This window comes from Passer domesticus, chromosome 3 (genome assembly GCF_036417665.1).
Source record: "Passer domesticus isolate bPasDom1 chromosome 3, bPasDom1.hap1, whole genome shotgun sequence".
NCBI lineage: Eukaryota > Metazoa > Chordata > Aves > Passeriformes > Passeridae > Passer > Passer domesticus.
In genome coordinates, this window is record NC_087476.1 from 22,187,076 (window position 1) to 22,200,342 (window position 13,267).

The 13,267-nt window shown below is 34.3% G+C and overlaps 1 protein-coding gene across 4 annotated transcripts in view; it reads right to left on the bottom strand.

The window, feature by feature from the left end:
• CSMD1 (CUB and Sushi multiple domains 1) overlaps positions 1-13,267 on the bottom strand; it is a 1,052,894-nt gene that overhangs the window by 76,549 nt on the left and 963,078 nt on the right. For all 4 annotated transcript variants that reach the window (XM_064412131.1, XM_064412130.1, XM_064412133.1 and 1 more), the window contains one exon: positions 5,740-5,928. In XM_064412131.1, coding sequence (XP_064268201.1) covers positions 5,740-5,928 — 189 coding nt within the window. The remainder of the gene's footprint in view (positions 1-5,739; positions 5,929-13,267) is intronic.

Consider the following 13,267-nt stretch of genomic DNA (forward strand, 5'->3'; position numbering starts at 1 on the left):
AGAAATTTATCAAGGCTGCTAAAGCTTTTAGAGCAGCAGTGTTAAAACAAAGCATATCAGCAAGGAGAGTTTCACTAAATAGCAAGTACATTGAAATTTAAGGTAAAGTAAGCTGAACCAAACTGACTAAAATGTCACATTTTCTTTGGAGAGTGGAAACAATGACACTACTGTGCCACAACCAAGTATTTTGAAGCTCGCAGCTTCATGATTGTTAAAGAATTAAGAATGGTCTGAAAAAAATCTTCTGTCTTGAGGAATTGACAGCATGTTTCTTAGGTCAATGATTAGATGAGACTGACAGGTTCCAGCTGGGAGATACGCATTGAGAGTGTTAAACATATAAGTCAGCCTTAATTGTATCTATTATCTTTCACAGCAGAAAAATATACTTCCAATGCAATGGAAAAGCCATTTATCTAGAAAGTGAGATGTAGTTTTAGTTGCTCTTTCATGTTCCACATGATACTTGCATTTATTTCTCATTAAAACCAGTAAATTTAAGGTGTATGGCAATCCTTTAAAGTATCTATACACCTGTGTTCCAGTAAGATACTTATATATAAATTATCTTCAAAATATGCAATTTCATTATGTATAGAAATGAAGCTGGGGAGTGCATTACAGGCAGACATTGAGTTTATTTTCATATGCTGGAAAATCCCTAAAGTTAATCCAGAAGCATTCATCATTCAGTGATCTATTTCTGGCACTGAACATAGTGCTGGAAAAGGCATTTAAATACCCAAAAACTGAAGTTAGAAACAGAGAAGTCCCTAAAAGCAGGGTTCTAAACAAAAACATGCTCAGTGGTTTATGCATATGATATCCAGTTGGAAGCATTAGAGAGAGCATTGACAATTCTCAGACTTGGATACACACAGAAATAAAAAAGGAAGCGAAAATGGGGTTGGGGGTATAAAAAAATCTGTTGTGAGTGGTCATCTATTCTATTCTATCACAAGTCAAACTCATACTTGACCAATCTTGATCTAATTTTTGGAAGATCTCCAATGATGAAAATTTCACACTCTCCACACGTAATCTATTCCAGTATTTCACCATCTCCTCTAAGAAAAGAATAAAAAAATAAAAAGAAAAACCTAATTTACAATCCTGTTAAAGTAAGGTTAGCTGTAATTCCTCTATCAAGAAAGAACACAGATTAATTATTTTATTCATTTTGGAACTAATTTTAGCTTATTAAAAGATTGATTTTAAAACTACCTGGTTTCTCCTTAAATTTCTGGGATTTTTTTCAGTCTAGAGTAATACACTTATTGTTTTATATTCTGAAATATGGTCACTGGTTTATAAGAGATTGCTGGAATTTGGTATTTTTAATTTGTTATTACCTCACATTTTTAAAACTGTATGTTAAAAGGGATATTTTTGCACAGTAACATTTACCAAAAAGGTAAAAAAGCCCAAGCTTAATTCCATGCCCAAAACCACAGAACACCTAATTTTATGAGGAAGTAGTTTGGTGGCCTCAGAATCATAGGTCCTGTGCAAACTATAAATGGGCATTTTCAAGCCCTGTCTCCCAGGGCAGACATGGAACACAGTCATGGCCCTGGAATACTCTTTGTTCAATAGAGCAAAAAGTCCAAAGTTCTCTAGCTCCACAGGGTACAGCTATACACTTCAAGAAGAGAGTTAAGCATTATGACAGTACCTGGAATCAGCATTTTAAGCAGGAACTGTTAGCATCAGCTAAACTTGTATCATGCTTCTGTCATAAACAGAGCCTTTCCAAGTACTTACAACTCAGATGAAAACTTAAAGTAGGTACCTCCAGTTTTCTTTTATAAACCTACTAGGAAGTAACTCAAATAGGGAAGAATTGCCAAGGGTTTTTCAAGGCTCTTTCAAAGTATTTTTAGCTCTTTTAAGAATGAGTGGGAGAAATCAGACAAAGTCAAAAGCTGAGTCCTGTATAGGAAGAACAGGTGAGATAAAGAGGAACATTTGCTCATGCCTGCCAGAGACTCTGCTGCACTCCCACTGGCACCATGTCTCAGCCTCCAGACTCCGGCAGCCCAGCACTGCTGAGCCAAACTGACCCTGACAACTTGCTCCCAGCTTTTTATTCCAATTGCACTTCTTGCCAAGCTTCTCTTATATTTTCTCTTGTCTTCTCTTCATTCCCAGCCTCAGTCTTCTCTTCCTACTCTCCCCCAGCATGGCAATCCATACATGAGCTAATCAGTGGCTGACAAATGTTGTTGCCACTATCATTATTGGGGCCTTACTATTTCCTCTCAGCAACCACTTACTGTTGTTATATAAGAATTGCTATTTTCTCTCCATATCTCTTTTGAATGTAGCATGACTCATGTTTCTCTTTTCACTTCACAAATGAAATAAAAGCAATAACAGTAAGTTATAATTTCCTAGATAGGAGTCAAGTTTTTTATACAGCATTCAGGATGTTATTACAACATTTGCATTTGAGAAGACAAATTGAAAAATATCTTCTGACCGTATCAGCTTAACTCATATTAGATGTTTTCATATTCAAATTAGATTTTGTTTTAATAAATATGCAAAAAATAATTACCCTTTTTGATAATATGATCAAACTTGATTTCAAAAATTAATTCTGACAAATTCAAATTATTAATTACAAATGCAACCCTGCAGGACTGGTTTTATGGAAATTTCTGAACTAATCAAAGGGTTTTTGATTTAGAAAGATCCTAGAATGAAATCCATGAGCTGGACCAAATGTGTAATTTTAATTAATTTTCAAGAGAATGCATTTTGATAACAGGTACAAAATAAATTTTGAAATATTCTCTCCATTTCAGAATTTTTGAAAAACATATGCCTCATTCAGACATACAAGTTGGAATAATTGTGCCAGAGTTGTAAAGTTATATATATTATAAGTTATATATATTATAAATTGTATATTAAATTTATAATAAATTTATAGTAAAGATTAAACAACTTATCTTGCAAATATTCTTTTCTCCCATTTTTACAGAAATCTACAGCCATATATATTGATGAAATTATAAATACAGCTTAAAATTCAAGAAAAAAGGTATTTGTGAAAATGCTAGATTGCTAAAATTTCAAAGCTCCTTCTTGCACATAGTGATAAAAAAAGGGCAGACACAGTGTCTGAGTATTTTACAATTTTCTTGAGTTCCCTTAAGTTCTGTTCAGAATCTATTACTATCTGAGGGTCTCTGACCCTTGGTTATCCACTATCAAGTCCTGGGATGTTATATCAAGTCCTGTACATCTGTACATTTTCCCTCCTCCTTTCTGCGAATTATTCCATTTTGTCCTTAAAAGTGGGGGAAATTTAAGAAAAAAGGGGACTTTTTTCTTAAATTGTTTAAAGACATTTTTTCTCCATTCACAAACCTCATTATGTTTAGACATAATTTTCAAGGTTAGAATGGCAAATTTGAAACACTTTCTGTGCCATTGTGAACAGAAAATTGTGAACATAAAATGTAAAAACTAAAAATATAAAAGAAAACTCTTAATATTAGACTGTTCTACAAAAAGAGAGAAACTAAAATTAACTATATAAGAATTTTTATGTGCTGGGTTATATTTTCATTTTACAGAACTCTGCTATTTGACTGAACAGTAGTGGAAGTAGCAGCAGAAAGCTAAGGGATGCATTTGCATAGAATTTGTGACAGCTGAGGAATCACAAGATTTTAAATTCCGGAGAAAAGTAAAATGTAGGGCCTCTTAAATTTATGGCCCAAATTCCCCCAGTCTAACAAGTACACACAGAATACTGTCTCTATCCTCTCACGCTTAAAGTAACTGAGGTCCACATTCGAATGCAAAAATTTCTTTATCTTTTGAAAAAAGACACCTGCCCAATAGCCAGCAAAATAGCTCCCAAAGTTTCAGCAACAGTATTGACTACATCAAACAGAGTATTTTGGGCAGATGGGGCTTTTTTGTTTTCCCATTGTCTCGAGCTACCTGAGATTGTTAGGCCTCCAAAACATCCTGCAAGTCTCATGCCTAGAACACCTTTCTCTACTAGAGGATGGAGGAGAGGTAAAACACGTCAGGAAACCGAAAATGATGCTAGACTTCCATGTTTAAGCAAATTAATCAAAATTTTATCCCATGTACAGATGTTAAAATTTTGTTTTAATCTGGAATAGAATTTTATCCTCCGTTTTGCTGATCCCAAGCTGTAGGTTTATTCATTATTCCAGGTTCTTTAGTGCAAAGTGTCTGAATTTTCAATGCCAGCACCAGAAACAGCACCTAAAATGCAGCTCAAGTCCAAAAGCAGCAGTTGTCCCTAAATTTACCTCACATTTAGATCACATACAGATTCTCCCATGACTTAGTGACCTACAGGAAGATCAAACAGAATCACATGCCATATCAAGTCATGTATGGCATATTTGTGGCATTATACGATATACCATATAACCATATACATATAACAATTAACCATATAACCAATACCATATAACATGATAGCATAAGCGATTAGAAGACATCCTGGATTCTGGAAACACAGATACATGGGTCCTGCTTGTGGCACACTGACAGTTTGAGTTTCTCCCTGGACTGGTAATGGTACAGCCACATGGCCCTTCTCAGCAAGAAATGCTCTTCCAGAAGAAATATTTAACTACCAAATTACTCTGTATAAAAGATAGGGACCCTATTCCTTCAAGTTCTTCAACTGTAGCCAAGTTTCTGCAGCTTTTTACTTTTACGTTTCTTACAAATAGCACACCCTCAACAGAAGGGTAAGCATCATACCAAATCTCAGGTGGCTTTTTTTTACTTTTTTTGGTTTTTTTTCCTAATTCACAAAATAAAACTTTCATACTTCCATCTTATCATCATTTTAGAAATATCTGACCCATCACTGAGATGGAACATCAAGCAAAATATTTTCTTGTAAAAGACATAAAAACTAATGTTGATGTCTTACCAAGTTAAGAACAAGTAAATGCAAGTTTTAATCAATCACATTCTTAAATATGAATGCTACTATAATTTCATTCCATAAATAAAGTAGACTAGAAGCAGACATATGTTAGAATAGGCCATACATGATATGGGTAGAATTTGCAGCCTTTCTCTTCCCCAGGTCCCTGATATTATCATAGAATCATAGAATAGTTTGAGTCGGAAGGGACATTAAAGACCATCTGATTCCAATGGCAGGGACACCTTCCACTAGACCAGGCTGCTCAAAGACCCATCCAGCCTGGCCTTCCAGGGATGGGGCATATATATTTGACAAACAGTAATGACTATTAACAAGAGCAACAAGCTAAAGGAGACCCTGGTTCAGTTTCAGGATAGTAAAAACAAAACAACAAAAAAAAGAAAAATAGAAAAGAAGTTAAAAATTATGTCTTTAAAGTACTGGTTATAAAGTTACTTTCTAAAATAATAAAGTAATCCCTTATAACTACTGATTTTTTTAAATGTTCTGTAATACAATATCATGACCTGTGGTCTGTTTATAGATATGTACATTACTAAAGAAAAAAAGTACTGAAGACATATTTTTCACTTTGTCTGTATTAGACTGCATGAATAGTTCTCAAAACTTCAACTCTGCACACAAGAGACACACAAGTCAGTGTGTGTTTGGATCAGGTCATGATGTCAGTGTCTCTCTTGGCATACAGTAGAACTGACAACGCTGCATCTTTGTTTTGTCAAACAGCCTCACAAGAAAATTATAGAAGCCTGCTCAAGAGGACAGCATGATCTTACCGTGGCAGATTGGCACAGGAGAATCCCACTGGTACATGCCATTTTGGTAGCGCCTGCATGTTGCGTTATTGCGACCAATCATTCTGTACCCAGGTTTGCAGTAATAGCGAACTTTGCTTCCAGCAGGACCACCTGTTTTATTTATAATTCCACCATTCCTCAAGTTAGGGTTTAAACTGCAATAAGGAGCTAAAAACCAAAAAATGGACATTACTAAAAAACAAATCAAATGCACTTAATGTACAAAATTCAGGTTATTTATGACACGCACAAACTTTGAATGCCACTAAAATCAATACTGAAACCTTTACAGTATTTTTGGAATCCTCAGTGATGATTCAGACTACCTATAAAGAAATATCATGAAGTTCAAAACCAAAATTTATAACCAAAACCAGTTTGTACTACTGCACATAAGGAAGCATATATGAAGCATACACATGTTCATGAAGCATATACAATGTTCAGTAAGTTCGCTCACACTTAATAAACATTCTACTTCAAATCTGGTAACAAAATTATTCTTTGAGCTACACAATATGCAAACCCAATTAGAAACAGCTTTATTAAAAATTTCAGTGCACTTAGATATGCACATCAAAGTTTACACATTTTGTCAAATATGTTAAAAATTTATAAGACAAATAACAGTACACTGATTCTTCAGATGCTTTTTTTTCAGGTTAAAATGCAGTTAATTTTTGTACCTGTTCTGTCATAGATATGAGCAAGTATATTAATTTTTATGAAAAGCATGTAACATAACTGATTGCAACTTCTTAAATGTTGAATTTACACTACCTATGAAGTAAGAGAGAATGCACCTGTTTGAATTTTGAAATGAAAGTAAACTTTACTTAACTTTAATCACTACTCTATTAATATTTCTTGCAGAGGAGTTTTCATGACCAGCATGATTCTTTAGAACCTGTTATAAATGGATTTTATATATATATATATATATATATATATATATGCTGAGTAAGCAAAAAAAAAATAAATTTTTTTTTTGTGTCAAAAAGTGAGTAATAAAGACCGTTTCTTAAAATAAGGTTGCAGTATCTGTCTGTAAGGAGGGAATATGGATACCTGAACTGGACCCAGATGAAGCAGAAGTACAGTATAATTTGACACACTATATGCAGAGTCGTAACACTAATCTGTTTGTAGAATGCAAACATTTATCACTGGATAAAAGCAATATGAAAAAATTACCTGGACTCCCTACTGATGTATAAGTCACTGTGTATTGGAAGTAGTTATGCAGCATATCAAGCTTACTGAGATTATCGTTTCAGAAGTAACATGGCAGGACCATGGCTTTCTGACTGCACATCCACCACAGAAACAAGCCTACCAACATTCCTCACAGAGAAGACCCTGTTGAGCTCCACTGAGAACTAAATGTCAATACCAATAAGACTGACACTGAGACTAATGTTGGAATAGTCCATAATACTGCAATGTGTCTTAGATATTCTGTGATATTAATTTTAACTTCTGCAGACAATAATCCAGTAGAAGTTGTTTTATTTTCACAAGTGCACAGGTTTGGGTATAAAGCTTTCAATATCTAGCTCTATTTTTAAATTTTTACCTTTAATGTATATTTTGTCATCTTGTGGCGCATCTACTACATCAATTACCACCTAAAGAATGTTTTCATTCATTGACAGAGATCATAGAATTGATTATATTCCTAACTGAAATGCTTCCTTTAAATATCTAGATTTAGATGCAGTATATCAAAGTCAATATTTCTAAGTAATAACACCCAACATAAGCAGTAAAGCTAAGTCCAACATTCAAGATACTAAAAAACATTGTTATTTGTTGAAATTATATTATATAGTTCTCAATTAAGCAACATTGATTCCATTCAAAATGTAATTTCTGTACATTCTTTCACTTGGGGACTACCTGGAAAAAAAACCCCACTAAATCATAAAGGAAAAAAATAAAACTAGAATGAAAATTAATAAGCCAAGATGGTTCAGTAAAAGAATTGTTTAGGGCCATGTTCTATGTCCTTTATAAGCACGGTGACACTCACTTGCCTGCCTAAATCACATTAATTATCAAATTACTCTTTAGAAAGGGGACTTGACATTTAGAGAACCACAATAAACATGGTTTTAATTATCCTTTCAACATATTGAAGAATAAATAAGATTGTTATAGAAAAACAAACAGGTTAGACCTCTAAAATCAGCTCCAGTAAAGTCTTAAGTGCTATTTAATTTTAAAATATCCTAGATCTTAAAAAACGATAGTGAGTCATAAATAAAATATGCAATTCAGAAAAAACTCCGAATTTATTACATCACTTCTGCAACTTTAGACATAAAATATTTCTCTGTAGCCCAGTAATACTGCATAAAATTTCTAACCGTACTGTTTTTCTATACAGTACTTTTCATATCTCTTTTTTCTATATCCTCCTATAACTATTTAATCTGGGCCAGTATTTCTTTTATTAAACTGCTAACATTGTTATTCTAACAGTAAATTATTGGCTAGATATAAAAGAAGAGGTTTTTTAACGGATAATAGATTTTTAGCATAACAGGTTAAACTTCATGTTCTGATTGCCAGGGTATTTATTGCCATGCTTTAGCTGTGGCTGATTACAACTATAAATATATATGACCATCCAGAGAGAAAAGCTTTAAAATGGCATGAAATATGGGGCATTCAGGCTGCTGAATTACAGAAAATGATTCCAAAATACTGAAAATTTCCTTGGGAGTCAAAGGGGAAATCTATCAGTCATACTTTTTTGCTTATGTCATAACAATTAATAATGCCTTGAGCCCAAAAGCATGGTTTAACCTCTCCAGTGAATCAAGTAGTGTTCAGAGAAAAGTCAAGAAAAAAATCTTTTGAATTAAGAAATTTGTAGAGGAAAACAAGAAGGAAGACAAAATAGAAATATCACTCAGAATTTACTTCAACATCCCTATGAAAATACTTATTTAGAAAGTTTATTGTTGCAGATATTCTACAAAAAACTATATCCTCCTTCCCCAGATACCTAGATGACTCCTGTATATTTTCTGCTTTCAACCATGTCTTTAGCCTGCTGTTACTATGCTTACTTTCCCTGACAACCCAAGGTGAGTGGCAGTGGATTCATGGACCTGTAGGAAATAAGGAAGGGATCTGGAAACCAAAATGCCTTGGTAAAACTTTGTGGTCATCTGCCATTGTGAAAGTTAAAGGCAGACTTTCAAGTGTGAATATAAAATTAAGAGATGTATTTGGCAGGGTAGGGAGGTTACAACTGGAGAAAGGAGATAAAGAATATTTGAGACGAAGGTGTTGATTTAAGAGCCATGGGGAAGAGTAGCCATGACAGATTGCACAAAGAGATGAGAAACAGGAAGGTAGGGACTGGAGACCAGGAGAAAGCAATGAAAATGAGAGAAACATAAGTACTTGGTTAGCCATTAGTAGTGGTTCAAAAGTATTGATGAATCAGAGACTGTGTTCAGAGTAAAAAAATGATTCAGGGAAAGCAAAAATATAAAATGGTATGAAACTGACTGGTGGGACACAAAGAGAGAGAAGACCAGAGACAGTAGACAGGAAAGAGGAGGATAACAAATTAGGGGTGTCTTAGTAAAATGAAGAGAAATAAAGATGTTAAGCTAGATGGGAAAGAAAGATAGATAAATGTGGGATAAAGAAAAACCTAATATTTTCTACTACTAAAAGTAGACTGTGATTTGTAGGGAGAGGTGGAAAAGGACTGGAGATAAAGAAGGGTTGAGGAGCACAGCTAGACTGTCTTTGCAGAGGTATTTTGACCGTAATGGGTATAAAGCTTGTGACAAAAAGTGTATGATGAATGAGACTGCATGAAGTGAGGTGGGTTCCTTGAAATAGAATGAGAAGTTCACTAGATAGCAGTACAGAAAAGTTCCCATGTATCATAAAGGGGCTGTGCTCCAGAGTACCAAACTTTATACTTTCATGACTGTTAAGAGTGTTTCTGACACACATAACATGCATTTTGTGATGTAAACCATGTATGTTTGGATAACTTATGCTTAAAACATTTATTTAACCTAGATCAGATCCATCTTCCATCTTACAGAAATTCTTATTAATGACATTTTAAAGTAGTAGCAGTAGGCTGGGAGCAAGTCAGTAGCCATCAACAAGGTTACAGGTAAGCAGTGCCTGTAACCCACATCCATGTAAAAGCCCTACTAAAAATATAGTACTTTGTGCTGCCAAGACATCATGGTATGTATAGAAAAGGCTGATACTCAAAGCAATGTATTATGTCTAAGTTATAGATAGCATGAGAAGAACAAAATCATTTTAAGAAAATTATCTAAAAATTCTGAAGATGGATTTTTATTTTACAGCACTGAAAAGTACACTTGTTGATACAGTGAAGGAATAGTGATAAGTCTACATACAAGTCCCTTCTTAGTCTATATCTTAGTAATTTTTAATCTATTCCTTAACCACAACTCCCTTCAGAGCTCAGGATGAAGCACACATAACAACTTCTGGAATCAGGAACTGACATATTAACAGAAGAACCACACACAAAGCAATAAATAAATATCTGAAGACCTGAAGTGTAAGCAAATGTTTGAAGAATGTCAGACTGAAAACTACAGATACTGTAAGCTGAGTGAAAATTCTGAGCTTAAGCAGAAATCCATACAATGCACTCATAAAATACTGCAGCCTTGTGTCAAGGACCACTGTGATAAAATGCTGTTTTTCTCCCAGCCAGTTTTCAGGGGAATCTATCTGGGAATCTCATAAGGCTTAGCTGAAATAGGTGTAATCACACAGGAGTGCTCTCATCTAGGAATGAAAATGTTTTACCACAAAATGTGATGAACTTCTATGACCGTTCCAATGAACAAAGCAACTTTATAGTTATAGATTTAATTTACTTTTCCAAATGACATATCATCCACATTTTTCCAGAATCTCTTAGATAACAGTTTATTTTGTAAGGCAACATACTGAACATTTTCAGCTCACTTATAATCAAAATATTCAGCTCACTTTACGCAAAAACTTTTGTAATTTACTACAGAATACCAACAGAATAACAGCTGCCAGCTAAATCAGACAGCACTAGTCAATGAATGTAAGGACAGCAACACCTATAAACACTGATCTTGCATTTGCAGGACCACACTCTTCCTTTAACAAAGCATATTCTCTTAATAACTGGAATATTTAAATATTTATGCTGAGGGGATTTTTTTTTGCTGTTTGAGACACTGTCTCAGGGAAGTTCAATTAAATGACTCCCAATTAAAAATTAAAATTCTTTTAAATTCCATGTCCAACCCTCCCAGATGATTTTGTAGAACTCACTCTCTACAGGGAATCTACAAAATTTTATCAAAGAATTAATCTTAGCAAAGGACTTGATTTCCCAGCAGTATTCTTGATCAGTAGTAAAAATTAAAAAAAAAAAAAAAAAGATATTTGTAAGTATTCACAGAAACAGCACTATGGTTGAAATTATAAATAAATGAAAAAAATTCCTTCAGATACCACAATGATTTGTTTACCTCACATACTAGATTTTATGTTGAGAAATAAAAAGTCACATCTCAGTATACTCCTTCCTTCAAACTTTCCCTTTTTGATACTTAATTGTTTTTGTCATATTACTGGGGAAGCTTATCTCTTTGTGCTGCTATTTTTTAAATATCCACTGTAGTAGAAGGCTACTGTCATACTCACTTTATAGATAAGAAATTGGACACTGCCTAAAGTAATTACATAAGTACACATAAGAAAATTAAATATCTCTTTTCTGATTACTAAACAATTTCCTTATATAATGGACTATCTATTCCATATGCTACTTTTCATTTTCTAAATGTACAGGATCAAAATGGGGAACAATACTCAACCAAGCAACAAAATGGGATCAGGCTGTCATTCTTTTCCTTTTGCATTTTATTTTAGATCTAACAAATAAATAATATGAAAAGACAAGATAAATTTGCAAAGGCCTATTCTCTCTTTAGTGATATAATTGTCAATATCTGCTAAATAAACTAAATATCTAACTAAATAATCTGCTATTTATATGACAGCTGTTCTTACTGGTGTTTCAACATTTACAAATCATCCTGAATATTTTTCGTGATTCACAGTATTGTATAAACTGCTGTGATGTTCCTGCCATGCAAATCACTACCTAAAGTTTACAAATTGGAGAAGAAATATACAGAGTCTGATTAACTTCTTCACACAGTTCCTCTGTCACTTCTAACCATCTACTGGAAAATGTAAAGACAAACTAATCAATATTATTCTATTTTAAACTGAAATAGAGAGAGAGTAGGAACACTTGTTTAACACATCCAAAGCTTAAAAATAACAAGAAAAGAATGGGAAAGAACTAAACTTCTTGCAATTACATAAGAGGTTAAAAGAACATAATGAAAGGGTTGATCCTGGCTGGATGCCAGGCGCACACCAAAGCTGCAGAATTGATCCCCTTCTCACCTTACAGGGCTGAGATGGGGACAGGGAGAGATCATTCAGCTGTTACTGTCATAGCAGCTTTTGTTTTACCTATTAAACTTTACCTGTTTATCTCATCCCACAAGTTTCTCATTTTTATTCTTCTGATTCTCTGCTCCATCCTGTATCTTGCTGAAGGGGGAATGAGCAAGCAGCTGGGTGGGCTTTAGTGGTGTGCTAGGATTGGAGAGCAATACAGGCTTCAGGAAAGCTCAGCTTTGGAGCCTGGAGCACCTCCTCCCCCTCCATCTTCACCAACCATGGTTTCCACAGAGTTGTCACTCATGTATTCTCACTCCTTCTAGCTGCTGCTGAGTATATATATATTTACATTTTTTAAGTCTGTTATTGCAGTGGCACTATCGCTATCCATGGCCAGCTGCAGGTCCATCTTGGAACCAGCTGGACCTGGTTCTTTTGGACATAGGAGAAGCTTCTAGAAGCCATACGTGTAACCCCCCTGCTACAAAAACCTGGCCACTTAAACCTGAGGAATAAGGAGAAATAGTGCTATTGGCAGGAAATTACAAATTAGCTAAGTAACCACTGGACTTATTTATTTTTGAATGAATAACCAATAGTTAAACAAAAGCCTTTAACTGTTATAGTGGCAATGTCAATTTGAAAAGTAGCAAATGAAGTTCCCATCTGGTTCCCAAGTCCTTGTGCCTCCGGCAGATATGCCAGGTACTGTAGCACACTTTCATTCCTTCTACCAATATTAAAAAAAAAAAATAATCTACCTTTTCTTAGTTATGCTTTTCCTCTAGGTTGCTTAGGTAGGAATGTGTATGCAGGGTTATAAATTATGGAGGGATGCTATGCAGATACTGCGTAGATTGAGAAAGAGATCATTTAATATCTAGGCATCAGTGCAATTAGGAAATGTGTAATTTAGACTAAAATCTATACTAGTGCTTGTATAATATGTCAAAGCCCTTAAAAGAACACCTGTCTGCTGTAATGTCTCAGCTTTTTCCCTCTGAGATTTAGCAAAAAGTCTTAT